Source organism: Sciurus carolinensis, chromosome 6, assembly GCF_902686445.1.
Source record: "Sciurus carolinensis chromosome 6, mSciCar1.2, whole genome shotgun sequence".
In the NCBI taxonomy this organism is placed as follows: domain Eukaryota; kingdom Metazoa; phylum Chordata; class Mammalia; order Rodentia; family Sciuridae; genus Sciurus; species Sciurus carolinensis.
In genome coordinates this window covers 80,872,457-80,889,904 of record NC_062218.1, presented here as the reverse complement: position 1 = coordinate 80,889,904, position 17,448 = coordinate 80,872,457, and the positions used below count along the sequence as shown (strand labels likewise).

Here is a 17,448-nt window from a genome sequence, read left to right as displayed (position 1 = left end):
AGGATCAGTGCTTAAAGGCTCTAGATGGTTAAAAATTCTCAGTTCCAAGAATGAAAAGAAGATAAGTTCCATGACTTAGATCAGTAGATGACCATAAATTTCAGAACAAACTAAAAATTTGGTTTGTATTACTCAAAAAAAAATATTGATCACTGACACTTAGCGTAACAGAAAAAATCATGCTAATGCAAGCCAAAGCCAGTCCTTTATATATAAAATGGCCATTATCTATGTGAACGCTTCCTATCATGTGACAAGATGTTTCTGCTCTCTGGGAAGGTAAATTAGTAACAGTACAGATTATTAGATCAATTTTAACTTGTAGCAGAGATTTTGGTGATTTGGCCTTCTTTCTAAATCTTTTTATTACTACCCTGAATGAAGACAGCAATGGTTACTGATACTTATAAATAAAACTTGAAGGTAGGAGCAAATCATTGGATGATAACATCAAAATTCCAAATATCTTCAGAACCTGAAATTCAGCAGGAAAAAAAATCTACATTCACACTCTGAGCTCCCTCCTCAAATACACACATAGCAAAAGCAAAAACTATACAAATCAGTTTGGAAGTGAAAATATCAGCACATATGAATAATAACAGATTTTAGTAGACTGTTAAGTAAGAAAAAAAAGTTAATTCTCTTTTAGGCAATTATGGTAGAAAGAAGGAAAGTTTCCTAAAGGAAACAAAATTCCTGCTCAAATTGGCATAGATTTAGCCAACTGTACATACCACACTTCATCCTCAGTGCCATGTATTAAAAATTGTATCTAAAATATCCTATTCAGACATGAGTAATCATAATGCAAAAGTTTTAAAAGATGAGGGATGTTTAACTAGAGTAGGTAAAAGTTAGCAGGACATAATAATCTGTCTACAAAACATGAAAAGCTAGAGCTATCATGCAGAAAAGAGACTGAGACTTGTCAGTGTGGTGCTATAGGGAGAATTAGCATGCTTGACTGGAGGTAGGTAATTAGGGAAGATTCATGTCATTACAAGGGCAGACTTTGTTACCATTGTGCCAATCCAAACCAAAGAAGAAATTGCTCTGGGAGACCATGAATTACCTGACTACTTGCTAGGCATATCTCTGAGGAGTGTCATGTATATAAGGGGTGTTAACTTGTTAACTAGATCTCAAACTTTAAGTGTGTATGAATCACCAAAGACTCATTAAAAGTGCAGCTTCCGAATAAGTAGTTCTGGGGTGGGAGTTGATGGCCTGTATTTCTAATAAGCTCCCTAGTGGTGCCTGTGTGCTGGCATGTGGACCATATTTTGCAAAGCAAGGAACTAGATAACATTCAAATCATTTTTCAATGTTAAGCATCTATAATTCTCATAGAAAAATATACCTCAGGAGTAGAAAAGTGATTAGGTATTTAGACTTTCCTTGGGAAACTGACAGTGTTTGAGAGCACAGAGGAAGCATAAGCATTGCCTGGAAGAATAAACAGGAATACTCTAAGAGCGACCTGGTAAATGCATATTTTTAAAGAACCTACTCTAAATAAGGAAAAGTTGTTACTAAATACTTGTTTATAACCAGGTTTACTTACCCGTTTTCATTAAATATATATTTTTTTCAGTACTAGGAATTGAACCAAGGGGTGCTTTACCATGGACCTACATCCCCAGCCCTTTTAATTTTTAATTTTGAAACAGGGTCCCTGCTCAGTTACTGAAGCTGACCTCAAATTTGCAATCTTCTTGCCTTAGCCTCCTTGAGTAGCTGGGGTTACAGGCATGCACTACCATACCTGACTAAAGATCATTTTCAACAATTGGAATTAATATCACTCATTGCTTCAAGTTTAATAATTTAATCCTATATTAAATTCAGTATTTTAAGCATTTCCCTCTACACAATCTATTTTATTCAGCAAAATCTTCATTCACTTCAGAGCCTTTTGAGGTACAGACTTTGTTTTGTTATTCTCTTACCTCTGTTTCTATAAATCAGAGCTTCCTAACTAACAGTTAAAGATGTCTCCCAAGATATTTGATCTTCTCATTCCTAGAGAAGCCCAGGCTAGCAGCTTGGTGCTGAGCTCCTAGAACTCAATTAAGCAGAATATCTACCACATTAATATCTACTTTAGCAACCTGCTGCAAGTAAGTCCCTTACCATGATGTGTAAAGGATCTATGAATCTGCTGGAGGAATTTATATTTTAAGTGTGCAATTAGAAAACATGCCCAACAAAATTTGGTCAGGGGAGAAGAAATAATGAAGAAGCAAGTCAGGCACTCCTGGCAGATGTATCTTTACATGGTGTTGCTAACATCAGTCTTCATACTAAATACTTTCAACCATTTGTGGTAAAGCAGGTCCTTGGTAACTTTGCTTAAAGTCATGTGTACATTCCAATTTAGAATTTCAATTTTATTTTCTGATAGTTGACATATAAAATTTGGGTAGATTCTATATCTATATGCATCATCATGTGAAATTGCAATTGTAATTTTGACAAGGAAATAAAAGGAAGCACTGTTATATCATTTAAAATCAAGTTATCAAATTTTGGAAATTGTTGAATGGTCAGAGTGTTTTTAAAAATTATGTTTTATTGTGCAAAAAAGTTTTAGTGAGTGCTATCAAAAATTTGAAAAGATAACCAAATGTGGTGGTATATGCCTGTAATCCCAGCTACTTGGGAGGTCGAGATAGAAGGATTGCAAATTTAAGTCCAGTCAGGGCAACCGAGCATAAAATAAAATAAAAATTTTAAAAAGGGCTGGAGGTAGTTCAGTGGTAGAGCACCCTTGGGTTCAATCCCTAGTACTGAAAAAAAAAATTTGTTTAAAAGATCATTCATTTTTAAAATGCATTGATTAGAAATGTCATTTAATCCCTTTTAAGCATTAAAGTTACAAGTTATATTGATGGAAACATTCATATTTCTCAAAGTCATTTATATTCAATTTTAACATACTGCCCCAAATAGTGTATTTTACTTTCATGTAATTGTGTCATATAAAGAAAATGTCTTCACTGAGTCCCCACATTTCTTCCAGTTTATCCAAGTATGTCATATAAATATCATTATATTCTGTGTTGGGAAACACCATTATAAGTAATTTTGCCTCTATAAATATGCCCTGTTGCAAAATAGCTTCTAGTTTAATTATAGACTAATTGATTACACATTCAACTTCATGTGCAGTTGCTATTACCCTCAGCAAACAATTGTCTACATGACAACTGGAAAATGTTACACGTAAAGTTACTTCTTCACCCCTTCCTTTTTCCTGATTTGAAACAGGGTCTCACTGTGTTACCCAGGCTGGCCTTTAACTCCTGCCTCAGCCTCCCAAAATGCTGGGACTATAGGAGCACATTGCCACTTTGACTCTTGCCCCTTTAATGCCTCTTTAAAATCTTAAAATATTATTATTCAGGGCTCCAAATGCTATTTTTCTTGACCCAGATGTTCACATATAGACTTTGCAATAAACCATTAAGCACATTGTTCAGTGTACATGAGAGGGAATATTTTATTCCACATTAACAAAAGTCTTAAACCATTTGTTTTCTAAGACAAACAAAATCTGACAATCTATAGGAATGTGTTCTTATCTCCTGCTTATACTAGCCTTGTTCTTGTTACTCCCTAAGAAAACCTAATAAATTTTTAACTATCACTGGGCAGTTAGGAGAAGTCATGAAAAGCATGACAGTTAATAATTAATAATAGAAACACAGTCCTCTTTAGTTTCTGATACCTTGTTTTCTATATAAATTAATCAGATCAAAGGAATGCTATTAAGGTCAACTTAAGAGTGATCATTTGCTTTTCCAATCCATGTAAAACATGATATGGGTGGGCCCGAATCCAAAAAGCAGGATAAAACTATAGCCATTGATATGAAAACTTCAATGTGGATTCTAAATATATTTATAGCCATAGTCTTGGCAGAAATTTACTTCTTCTGCATCCCAGAAGTTGTGTGAAATAAGATCCCTTTGGATAAAAATCAGACAATTTCAGTATAAAGTATGGCTATGTATTTGTGGAAAGGGATAGTCTATTATTTCTGTGAGAATTTCATTTACCTTATTATATGTCAATTACATGTTTATTCCAAGCTTGTATGGTATTCCATTTAAGATAAATGAGACACTGACCTAATTGCTAACACTGTCCCAAGCTGATGTACTTGAATGATAATAAGAAAGGGACAAGCATGTTCCTGCTCTGACCATATCTACCATTATCAAACATGTGCCACAGGTTTCCCTTTCCTTTGTTAGCATCTATCTGCGGTTAGAATGAAGCACTCTAGAGAGCTTGAGGCATGTCTCACCCTGAGGGGTGCATCAACATGCACACACGTGGATTTTCAGAGCAGACAACAGAGTTATTTATTAATCATGGCCCTCATATCTCACATGAGAGTTACATTGTAAGACACTTAGCTTCATCACATGTCTTATTAGTTTAGGCCTTCTTTTGGTAAAGATGTTTGATGCTTAATGAAATTATCAGTCTTATCTACATTTCTGCAAGCACAGAGGAAATCGAGAGTTAGCATTGCTGAGCCCCATTCTCCACCAAGTCTTATCTCATTTGCTTCTTGTAAAAGACGTCTTTTGCTTTCTTTCTCCACGTATCTTTGTTTTCTTTCCAGTCCTCTCCCTTTTCTTTCCACAGGCTATATTGCGCCCCCCGGCGGTTGGGAGTATTTTTTAAGGTTTTTTTTTTTTTTTTTTTTTTTTTTTTTTTTTTTTTTAATCTCTAACGGGGTCCACTTGTTCTCTTTCCTCGCACTGCAGTTTTACTTTTGGGGACTGAATTCAACGGGTTCCACAGACTAAGATGCAAAAGTCACGATCACGAACAAAATCACACTCCCTCCTATGGCCATTTTCTATTTGCTGTTCTAAGGAAGGGAAAGGCACCGGTCAAAGGGAGAAAACTTGGAGCTAGCCAGATGCTGAAGAGAGATCGTTGATGCTCTGAAGCGAGAACTGTTCCCGCAACTGTGCCGCGTGTGTCGCTGTCCAGAGTTCGGTGCTGAATACTAGACAACTGGTTTCTTTCTCTCCAGGTTCAATCCCTCTGGATCCAAATAGGTTCCGCCAGGGTAGACTGAATTTATTTTTCTCGTGTCGGGGGTGGGGAATTCATTTCGATGTTCGTTTGTTCTCTTTTCACGGGAAAACATTCTTCCACAAAAATACGATGTGCTTTTTACGGGAAAGTAATGGCTCGGCTTTAATTCAGTACCAAAGTGAAGAACTCTAGTGAGAAAAATGGAAATTTCAGGGTTAATGAAACCTGCTCTTTCTTTTCTTGAGTCAATACAACATAATTTGGAACCCTAGACACCCTCCTCTTGTTGATAAGTGAAAACTTTTTTTAAAAAATCATGTGATTAACACCCCCCTCCCCCAATTAAACACTGTAACGGTGCTGGTGGTGCTGGGCTCTGCACTGTGTGGAATAGAATTTTAGATATTTTTGTTTCCTGCCGCGGCTGTGAAACAGGAGAGAAGGAGGTAAATTTGTAAACTAAGGTGGTTTGAGTGGTTAACATTTATTTGTAAAATATTGTTTTAACATTGTCTTGGAGACATGGTCATTTTGTTAGGTGATTTATAGTTGAATTTGGGCAGTAGCAGCTTTCTTCCTTTTCTCCCCCACCCCCCACTCTGTCCAATTTGAAAGATCTAAGAGCCCTGTTTTTCAAAGAACCAAAAGGACCGTTATAAGAATCCCATCCCGCCCCTTTCCCCAGCATAAAAGACAAAAAAGTAAATATAAAGAAAATGGGTGTAAGGGAAGAAAAGAGTGCTGCACTCCAGCCTTTGGTTCTTAGTAGCTACATTCAAATGGAAGCACTTCTTTTCTTTGAGAAGTGAAAATGTTTCTCACAGCTCCAGAATATATGGGGAGACATAGAGAAGAATTAACTGATCCCAGCAAAAGGTTCCTTCCTTTCTTAATCCCTTGCTGCTTATTTTAGCCGCTTCTCCACCCCGCCGGGAATACCATCCAGATCTTAGTCCAGGTAGATCTGACGTCAAGAGATGGCTTTCGTCGATTTGACGTGTAAACACTCATTTCCATTCTGTCTGGGAAGGGCTGGGGCTCCACTCAACCCGGAGACCAAAGCGCTTCAGTGAGCGCTTGCCGCCGCCCAGCCTCTCCTCGCACGCCTCCTAGCTCTTCGCAGAGCTACTAGGAGCTAGGAGTGGTTCAGAGCTGAGGGTAGGAAGGTCGAGTCTGTCTGGCTTTTCCCTGTCTTGCTTCTTTTTCCTCTCTCCTTCCCACTCTGCGAGAAGTGTGTGAGCCATGGAGCGAAGAACCTGGACTCTGCAGTGTACTGCTTTCACCCTCTTTTGCGCTTGGTGTGCTTTGAACAGTGTAAAAGCGAAGAGGCAATTTGTCAATGAATGGGCGGCGGAGATCCCCGGGGGCCCAGAAGCAGCCTCGGCTATCGCAGAGGAGCTGGGCTATGACCTTTTGGGTCAGGTAAGAGTTTGCACTTTCAAGCAACTTTCTGGTGTCCGGGGGGTACTGGTGGGACTAGAGCGCGGTGTCCCAAGTGGGAACCCCAGGTTGCACTCTCCCGCGCCCGGTGTGGCAAAGAGCAAGGAGCTTCTCTCGCTTTCGCCCTTGGCACGCTTGTGGAGGGAAAAGGCTTGCATTATTTACCGTTTGGGCGGAGCGCAGCCAGGCAGAGGAAGCCGCTGCAGCTAGGTTGAGATTATTCTTACTGTTGTCCGCTCTAGAATTGAAATCCGTTCCCGCGCGGTTTGGAAGAAAAACCCCTCCAGGCTTCTTCAGGGAACTTGAGATGCACACAGGCTCTTAAAAACCAAGCGCCCCTGGGAGATGCGCTCGGTCCCCCAGGACTTGGGCAGTTTGCGTCAGGAGCGGGCCGCTTCCTTCTTTTCAATATGGCAGCATCAGATCCAACTCCTAATGCAAGGGGACCCAACAGGCTTGGGGATGCCCGCCAGCTGGGTTTGGGGGCACCCCCAGAGCAATAGGAGAGCTCCAGCTGCTGGCACTAGCTATTCCGAGGTTGGGGGGTCGCGGAGTGGACAGGGAAAGTAGCAGGAGATCGGGTGGGTGAAAATCTCTTAGGCTTTTCAGGGAACCCCGGTTTTTCACTAGGAACTTGTGAAGTCCAGCTTCATAACTTTCCTCTGCCAGTGACCCTGGAGGATCGACCTGCTGAATTGACTGTGGGTAAAGGATTTCTTTCTTATTTCTCAGCCAAGTGTGTAATCGTTTCCATGGGGGTTTCAGTTTATGAGGGAAAATGATTGCCTATGCAAGTGGCAACTGGTTAATAGATTGCTTGGGGAGGGGGATGGAAAAACGCAAAGGCATTAAGAAGGAGCCTGGTAAGCCCCACGATTTCAAGTGGCCCCCAGGGATGTGACTTCTAATCTAGAGCTTTCCTTTTCCTTGAATCAGTCTCAAGTTCTTGTCCCCTTGCCTTGTAAGTTGGTAAGTTGTAAAGGCGGGGGAGGAGGGAGTCGTACAATATTTTGGCGCGTTTTTCCTCCCCTGGAGGTGGTAAATTGAGACTCCGCTGAAGTCATGGATGAGTAATCAGCGTGGGCGTTGGCGATACATAGATCTACTCCGCTGGGAAATATGCCTTCTCTTGCTAGAGGCTTCATTCTACTTTGTGAGCCAAACTGTCTTTGAGATGCCGGGTATTATTGCAGTCCATAGCCAAATTGACTTTTCAGTGTCCCAGTAGCAGAATGAGTCTTTTGCTTTTCCCAGCCCTAGCTCTTTGTCATAATCTGTGTTGGGACTGGGGAATAAAAGCAGAAAAAGAATCCAAGGAATACAGAATCTACAAGAGACTGGTTTAGAAACAAATGATTGTAACTAATGCAATTTGTGTAGCAATGGAAGTTGTGCTTGGAGTCTCAATACAGTATTGAAGCAAAGAAGGTGAAAGGGAATATGGGAGAGGTGAAAGAAGACTGCCCAAAGGAGGAAACATTTGCACAGGTTTAGGAAGAAGAGTCAGAAGTTGCTAGGAGAAGATAATGAGATTGGAGAAGACACTCAGGTCAGAAAACTGCCTGTGGGAAACAGAGAGACACAGGCAGCCTAGTAGTAAGTCTGGTATCTACCTGCAATTTTGGGAAATTCTGTGAACAAAAAGAGAGTGACAGATGGAACTACACTTGTGGGCATCATGGGCACCATGGATCCTGTATGTCCTGTGGAAAAATAAAAACAGAGGATTTAATTCTCTGTTCCTTGGGCAGCTTACTGGAAGTCTAAATAGCCCTGACAATTGTGTAGGAGATTAAGAGAGAAAGCAAGAAATAAATTTCTTCCTTTTCTCACCTGTTAGTCCCAGACACACATTCAAACCTAGGCCATTCAATTTGGTTATTATTTTCTAAAGTAATTAAGCATAAATCTAAAAAGTAAAAAGCAGTAAATCAGTGTTCTTGGTAGGATTTTGGGATAGGGATGGCATAGTCTCAAGAATAATATTAAAATAGTGTGTGTGGGAGGATCATCTATATTTGCATATGATTTGCAATACTATCTTTCCTCTAGCCATTTCTAGTTAAAATGACATTACTAAAATAAAAGTTTAAATTTATAATTTGTAAAAAGAAACTGTTAGTGCTTTCCTGGTTGTTTATTTTCTTTTGTTTAGCATTCTGTAATTATACTAATATAACTTACTCTTCTAAATATTACAGCCTCAAGATAAAATTAAAATTAAGGTAGAGACAAAAACAAAACCAGTCGAAGCAGAACCAGAGCCAAGAATCTGTGTTATTTCCCTATCACTTCTGATCTTTCTCCCCAACTCTATCTATAATGTAGAGCAGATACATTGCCTAAGATTCAGTCTTAGAGCTGGGCCTAAGCATCTCTATTAAAAAATTTCCTAGGTGATAAAAGCCACCTATTACAATTTAAATAATATGCTGCTTCTGAAATAAAGTATTGTCAATTGTTTTGTTTCTTGATTTAAAAAATGCAGGGTAAATACCTGCATTTGGGGTTTCAAATTTAGTATTATTTTGTGTAAAGGACTTGAAAGAATAATGATTATATTCCTAAATGGACTGAAGGTGTTGTTAATCACCCAGAGAAACTTACACACCCTGAGACCTGGAACATCTACCCTAAATACAGTATGCTCTTTCTTGAGAGTCTTAAACTGGTAGAAAATCAAAAGATCCCAATAATAGCTGATAACAATTATGACCATGGATTTAACGACTACATTTAATGCCAATAATGACTTGTTTTAGCTGAATGTGACACTCAAAGCAGATAGTATCAGAAACATCTACTGACTGGATACATTGACTATGTGGATATATTTAAAGAAACATCTACCTATACAATATTTATATACAACCCCCACACTCTCAACAAGGTAGTTTTTCTAGAATATGTGAAAAACAAGCATCACCAGTCCCCAAGCACTCTGAACCGAAACAATATTGTCTTGAGATCCATTTCAAAACCTTTATCAGTGCTTTTCCTTGTGAAGAAGAAAGCTAAATTCAAGAAATAAGGAATGAACTTAATAGTTACATGTCTCTAAGTTAGTTGTATTTTTAACTAATCCATATATACTTGTTTGTGAAAAGAGATCTTTATTTTATTTTTTTATAGATTGGATCACTTGAAAATCACTACTTATTCAAACATAAAAACCATCCACGAAGGTCTCGAAGAAGTGCCCTTCATATCACTAAGAGATTATCTGATGATGACCGTGTAAGTGTTGTGCATTTATCCTCAAACCAATACCCTGAATTATCAGCTTTCTTTATGATTTCCAATAACAACAAAAAGCATTTTGCAAATATGATTCATTTTACTCTTATCATGATTGTTTCCTGCAATGTTTCTAGGTTTCCAAGGACTTTTAACTACACATATAATAGCAAGATGGAATTGCATTAGTCGATCTAACTAAAGTCAATATATTTATTTATATTGTATTATTTATATTATGTTAATTAATTATATTGATTATATATAATACATGTGAAGTTTTGATTTTTGAATATTGGAAATCAGTTGCCAGTACTAATGAAAAATTTTGACAAAACAATCAGGAAATTTCAATATACACCTATTATGTAGTAAGTGCTTTAATACTATGTGAGTATGCCAAAGACATATAAAAAGATCTTTACTTTCAGTAACATTTCAGTGTAAACTGAAAAACATTTTCACTACTACAAATATACTAGTGTTTGTGAGTTCTAAATCCATATCTTTATGAAGTAGATGCCTCCATAAATATTGTATTATTTGATTCAAACCATCTCTTTTCATCTTGGTTTGCATACCTATTCATGATAACAGTAAGAAATGTCTACAATTAGTTTGGATAAATAGTGTGGGGACAATTTGGATGCCTACATAATATGTCTATTAATTTTTAAAGCCTGTTTTCAGGTTAGCAAGTGCATTGGTAGGAAATGTTGACTACATTAGTAGTGTTGAAATTTGTTTACATATTGTAGCCTCTCCTCAAGACTGTGTTATACTGGGAAGAGTTTATTTTGGTTAGCCTGTATCTGTATACATCATTTCAATTGTCTTGGACACCCTGGGGAATAATAGAGATACAAAATATTCTCTCAACATCCCAAGAGAAAAAAGTGTGAGTTACAGGTGATAGAACAGTTCAAAGTACATGGGATTCATGAAATCTGTGAAATTACTTGATGCTTTATTTTGCTTGCAACTGATAGAATGTTTTTTTAAAAAATAAGACAAATTATGAGGGTAGCACATGACTGGACCTTGGTCATCAGTGTTCAAATATAAAAAGAACAACCACACACTAACATTGCTGTATAAGGACCCTGGACAACAAACTGGCAGCTTTTGTAACTCCTCTTGCTAGTTCTTTTTTTCAAATTGTGCCCTGAACCTCACTTTAAAAATTTTCTTGTTTACTAAGGCCTTCCTTTTTCCACCCAGAGGTTGAGGGCTTTTTGTATATGGGCTCTAGAAAGCTGAGAACTTCTGGCACTCTGTCTAGGCTTGGAGATTTCCTTCCTTCCCCAAAGGCACACCCTGCATTAATGCACAAAGAAGTCAAGCTGACCTCCCCTCTCATCTTCATAGGACAAATTGATCAGGATGGAGTACGCTTGTTATTTTAACTCAGAATATCTCATGAAAATGTACAGATGTCCCCATTATGCTCTTTAGTTATCTCCTTAATAGTTAATTTTGAGGGAAATTCCAAGGCATAATACAAAAATCTATTAAGTTACTCCCCAACAAAATTTCATAAAAATTTATATAACCCCATGAAAAATTAGCCCATAATAATTTTATTTTAGGATAAATCTTAGAACCATAGAACCCTGTTTTAGAAGTTTAGACTACATGATCTTTTATGCTGTTTCCAGATCAAAAGTATTCAAATTAAGTACACAATACCTATTATATACATAATAAGAAGATGCTGCCAATTTTCTCTATTCCATTTGGTCTATTCTTCTAGAGATTGATATGCAATTCTGAGTTAATGACATTAATCATAACACTGTTTCCTACAATTGGATATTTATCTGATCAGATGGCAGAGTGCCTCCTTTTATATTCCATTTTAAAAAATTGCTCTTGATTTTCATTTTATTGGTCTTTATAAATGAGTGATAATATTCTTTTGAATCAGCCCTGTGAAATGCAGCAGTAGTCTATCCTTACAAGTTTGCTAATGAAATATCCAACTGTGAGTGACCCTCTCCCACAAAGATTAGTACTTGTTCCCTAGCAGCCAGCTCCCAAAGACTGACTTAGATGACAGGAAGTGTATTCCAAGCATGGAGGTATTTTAAGCCAAAACAATTAAGCTTGAAAATACAAGCACTTTAAAAATAAATTATAGTGACTAATTTCTAGCTCTCAAGTCCTGCCCAGTGTTTATAATAGGTTTTCAGTGTATTTCCTAATTGAAAATTCAGTACAGAATTAGTGGATGGTTTTATCTTTTAGCAGCAAATTATTTTTCAGTTTTTATTTTGTGATCTGACTCATGAGAACACTCACATTGACAATACCCCACCACATACTGGACTGTCATGTATACAACAGAAAAGTTGTGTTTAGGGTAGGAAATAGTCATGTTGCCCAGCAAAATAAAAGTATAGCATTATCTCATAAGGCAGTCCCTCATTCTCTCATGGCCTCAAGTGTAATAGGATTAGGCCATAAATGTGGGCCAGGTAATTTTCATATTGTCAGATCTGTTTGCATAATACATGAGACTGAATTAATGGCAAGTGTGCTTTGTCAGTAATGCTCATTCATCACCTCAGATCTGTTTCTCATATTAAATACTCTTAGGCAAGGGACTGAAACAGAGAGAAACCAGAGTTTCAAATATGCAAAGACACTGTACCATTGTTACCTTGTGTAACATTTGCAATTTATACCTTTTGCATGTAAAGAAAAGGAAATTAAGCTCTAAGAACACCATAACAGAAGTCTCTGTAGTCTCTTATCTTGTGGACTCATTCTATGAAAATGGACAAATTTTCAGCTGCAGAATCCTGGAACTTCAATATAAAAATAGGTATTATGGTCCATTTTCTGATGAAAGCAAGCTGAACTTTTACTTCCACTGTAACCATAGTGTAAATAATTTGAGGGAATCAACACTTCACTGATTGCTTCTCCTCCCCCTAAAGATACTCTTTACTGTAACGGAGGAAATGTTCATCTCCCCTGTGAGCAATCCCTTCTTCTCACTGAGTTGCCAGTTTGATCTGTGGTCAAACAGAAACATTGCAGAACTGCCTGAGTTCTAATGGGAAGGGTCCTAGAGACACAGGGAAGATGATTACACAGAGGTAGCTACTTGACTTTTGATTTTATTGCTATAAAAATCCTTACAGGTTATATGGGCTGAACAACAGTATGAAAAAGAGAGAATTAAACGTTCAACTCTAAGAGATTCAGCACTAAATCTCTTCAATGACCCCATGTGGAATCAGCAGTGGTATTTGGTAAGTACCTAAAGAAAGACTGTGTGGGATCTGGGTTCTTTATGTTATTATATCAAGTACACAATGAAAAATATCCCCATTTCTATCTCCCTCTCCCCAAGCCCCCATGAGTGAGTGAGTGAGTGTGTGTGTGTGTGTGTGTGTGTGTGTGTGTGAGAGAGAGAGAGAGAGAGAGAGAGAGAGAGAGATGTTATATGGAGATCAGGGCTGATGCAATCCTCTTAATCTGGATCTTCTATTTTTCTGGGTGAGGGTGTCTGAAACGGATCTTTATCTGTTATGAAAACAGAGCTTGTCATCTTTTTGTCTTCTTAAGTTCATCTGCAAGAATCGTGTCTTGCCAGGATAAAGGTCCTAAAAGCAGTATTCACAGTAAAAAATCTCTTTTAGTTAAATTTCCTCTTAAGAACCTTCTATATCACTGATAGAATACATTGAACATGATAGGTATATACAGCCCTGAGTGGCAATTCTTACTTGTTACAGGTGAGAATCTCTGAATAAGGATAAAGGAAGGAACACAAAGAAAGTCTGTTTGCAAATGTCTAGACTTGCACACCATTCTACCTTTAAAATGTTTACCCAATCTTTATAGGTGTGTGGGCAGTGAGTGGAGAAATTGTAAGTGATACTGCTTGCCTGCAGGGTGTTCTCTCTTCTATTTTAATGTTAAACCTCTATAGAAGTAATATATGTTAATAGAAGGATTTGTTGCTGAAAATCTCATAAAAGACAATTTTCCACAACAACCATAACCCAAGGCTTAGACACTTTTGTTGCATAATGAATGGGATAGGGAATGATTTCCTCCTGCCATTCTCCTAAACTAAGCAAAAGTTGCCCATTGTGGTAAAAGACACCTATCAGTCAATGCTTGTGCATTTACTATGTGCCAAATACTATTGTTTGATATAAATTAATTCATTTAGTTTTCACATACATCTTATGTTGTAAATCTAGTAATTATGCCCATTAAACAGGAGAAGAAACAGAGATATTGGCAAATTGAATAATTTTCTGAAATTAAATGGTGTTGGGCCATAATTCATGAGGCCAGAGGTCATTCTCTTAACACCACACTCCTATTACTCCTGCAGTTCACACAGAGAACTTCTTCTCTAACTTTAGATAGCAGTTCATGTGTGGTTCCCATCTCCTGTGATTCAGCTTCACACTATTCTGGTAAATTCTTGACTTTACCTCTTTAAGAGGAACATCCACAAGGGGAAAATCCATTCATTGACACTTTTGATTATTGTACTTATGAATTTCTTACTGACTACTGGTACACTCTTCTACTGTGTCTCTCACATACCTGGAAATGCACTAATAGCTGTGTTCCCTTGTTACTCAGTTTTTCTCACATAATTTCAAAAATTATTTGAAAAGAAAATCCCTAAATCTCCTTTCATAGATATTTGATACCTAAAACCTCATGCATGGAAATAGGCAATTAAGTTACAATTCCTGATGAGACCACATTATCCTGAACATTCCACATTTTGATTTTTCTTCCAGAGGAAAAGTTCTAAAACATCCACGAATGACTTCGCATTGGACAATATAATGAAAGTTCAGTATGGTAATGGAGGCTCAGGACTTTGGGGAGATGGAAACACAGGTCATCAAATAAATCTTCAGTAGATGAAAAGCTTGAGCATGTTATTATAAAAGAAAGAAACTTAGAGGCAAACTTCTTTGAATTCATGTAGTTCAAAGAGAAGACACCTAGGATGATTCATCCTTTTAAGTGATTTTCCATTGGGACAATTGGGAGAAGAGGAGACTCTGATGATTCACTTGGCCCTACCCTAAACTTTATTTTTCATTTCAACTAATTGCCTTCTTCTGAGTAGTAGAGTGACCCAAAGTAAAAGAAAGATGGGTCTCCAGATTGGCGTTTAAGTATCCATTTTATAGCAAGTAAATCATGATTTATTACCAATGCTTTTATATTTTGCTTTGCTAGCAAGATACTAGGATGACTGCAGCCCTGCCCAAGCTAGATCTTCATGTGATACCTGTTTGGCAAAAAGGCATTACAGGCAAAGGAGTTGTTATCACTGTACTGGATGATGGCTTGGAGTGGAATCACACGGACATTTATGCCAATTATGTAAGTCTGTCATCCCATGACTGTGACTTAGGAAACTGTCTATGCAGGCACACAGGGGTCTCCATTCCTTCAAGGGGGATGATGCTCTGATGTCAGCCCTTGGCATGATAGCTGATGAAGGCTTTTCCCCTTTCTTCACCTTCATTTCAGTCCAAATGAACTTGTTTTGTACCAGTGGACACTGGAAGATTTCATTGGGGTCAAGGATTATACAGGACCATGTGTGTTAGGGAAAGGAGGCAGGAGTACCTACCCCAATTAAAAAATTGAAAGTCATTTGGTGGTGTGTATATATATATATTTACAGTGGAGTTCTACTCAGTCATTAAAAATAATGAAAGTATGGCTTTACTGGTAAATGGATGATAATGGAGAATATCATGCTAAGTGAAATGAGCCAAATCCAGAAACTCAAAGGTTACATGTGTTCTCTCAGATGCAGAAACTAGAGTAAAATAAAGGAAAGGGGGAGGGAAGGATAAGATTACCTGAAGAACTAATCAAATACAAAGTAATAGATGAGTGAAAGAAAGTCTAGTAGAGTTGAAGAAGGTGAATGGGTAGGAGGGAGGTTGAAATGGAAAAGGGAGGAATCATGTACCAAAATTTATTTTCATGCATGTATGATTTTGTTGAGACAAACTCAACTACTATGTATAAGCATAAAGTTATAATAAATAATAATAATATTTATTGCCATGGGAAGATAAATATAACATTATATATATATATAATGTTATATAAAAGAGTAAGTTTCAAATGGAATATGTATAGTGTGATTCCACTTTTATAAAATAATTATAAAGTTTGCTGAATAAACAAGTGAAAAAAAAATGACATCAGACTATGAGCCAGCCTTATTTGGGGAAAATAAAACAACCAAATCAAACCTGATGTCTGAGATCATTTTCACAGTTTTATTCTCATATATTTTATGGGTATCCCTGACACTATGAATGTGATTCCTTCCCTGAAAATTCAAAAGGAATACCACACAGTGTGAAAATGCCAACTAAAAAAGGAAAAGTTTACTCTAAACGTGAAAATAAGTAATTAAAACTATGTGATAAATTGTTTAGAAAGTTTATAACTTGAACTCAATAATATATCATAGGTCTTTATATCAGGGTGGTGGACATTTCATCTGTGAGATTGTCTTTTGTCTTTTTCTCATCCTTTACACCATCTGACATTCTGCAATCACTGCCAAGCCAAAGATCAAAGGAAAAGGGAGGGGAAAAAGAGATGAGAAAAAGATTATCACAGGTAGTAAGTGGGAAATATCGCAAGACATGGAAAATACTGAGGAATAGCACAAGTGGTGAAAGACTTCCTACATGAGAGATGTTTAAGGGCATCAATTTGATTGGAAAGGGGGTGGGACCTGGAAGCTTCGTTTCAAATTCAAGCACATTCTCTTTAATTAAATTGGATATTTTAGTGTATCTGGGAGAGGCTGAAGGAGACCATTATGGACCTGAACCCCAACCCACTGCCACCTCTTTTGAGCTAGTCATGAGTATCAAAGTGTCACTAGTTAGTTCTGTGGCTTCAGTTAAGTCATTTAGCTTCTCAGGGACTCACTGTTCTCATCTGAAAACGAGGCAAATGAACCCAGTAAACTGGTTTTTTCCAGCTCTGTCAGCATCTATGAGCTAAGGGCTTGGTAACACTCACTGAGAGTTGGATGCTAACTCTTTCTGGGCTCATCATTGCTGTCTGGTTTGTGAGTATAATAAATGTTCAGTGACTTGGCTAGAAAACTCTAAATGCAGTTTTTTGAGTATCTGCCTGAATGGGAAGAGGCAGTGGAGAACACTCAGTAAGTGCTGGGCCTTTTTGTTTATTCGTTTGTTTGTCTTTAATGATGCTACATTGTTATTTTTGTTGTCTTTTTAGGATCCAGAGGCTAGCTATGATTTTAACGATAATGATCATGATCCGTTTCCCCGATATGATCCTACAAATGAGAACAAGTGAGTAAATGTGCATTTTGGGGGAATAAAGTACTTTACAATGCTTTTATCTTGTTTGAGAGAATTATACTATAAATTTAGTCCACATTTCAGCTCTCAGAAAATGTTAATGCACATCATCCATACTGAAATATTTTGTTGTTTTTAAAACAGAAACCCAAGTTTCTGTTTTTATTTTTTTTTATATATTCCTTTTGGTTTCTAGAACCATAATTTAATTAAACTTTTTATATTTTGATATTCTCCTTCTTGTATCATGAAATTCTTCCCTCAAGTGTGACAGAATACTTGTAGCTTCAAAAGACTGTTTGAGACATAAAGGTTACAAACTTTGAGTTCTTCCTGACTTCTACCA

General features: G+C 37.3%; 1 protein-coding gene across 1 annotated transcript in view; it reads left to right on the top strand.

Annotated features, from left to right (window-relative positions):
• Window positions 1–6,306: 6,306 nt before the first annotated feature.
• Pcsk1 (proprotein convertase subtilisin/kexin type 1) overlaps window positions 6,307–17,448 on the top strand; it is a 37,005-nt gene continuing 25,863 nt past the window's right edge. Inside the window, exons 1-5 of the mRNA XM_047554886.1 lie at window positions 6,307–6,486; window positions 9,637–9,741; window positions 12,891–13,001; window positions 14,971–15,117; window positions 17,017–17,093. Of these exons, the coding sequence (XP_047410842.1) occupies window positions 6,307–6,486; window positions 9,637–9,741; window positions 12,891–13,001; window positions 14,971–15,117; window positions 17,017–17,093 (620 nt within the window). The remainder of the gene's footprint in view (window positions 6,487–9,636; window positions 9,742–12,890; window positions 13,002–14,970; window positions 15,118–17,016; window positions 17,094–17,448) is intronic.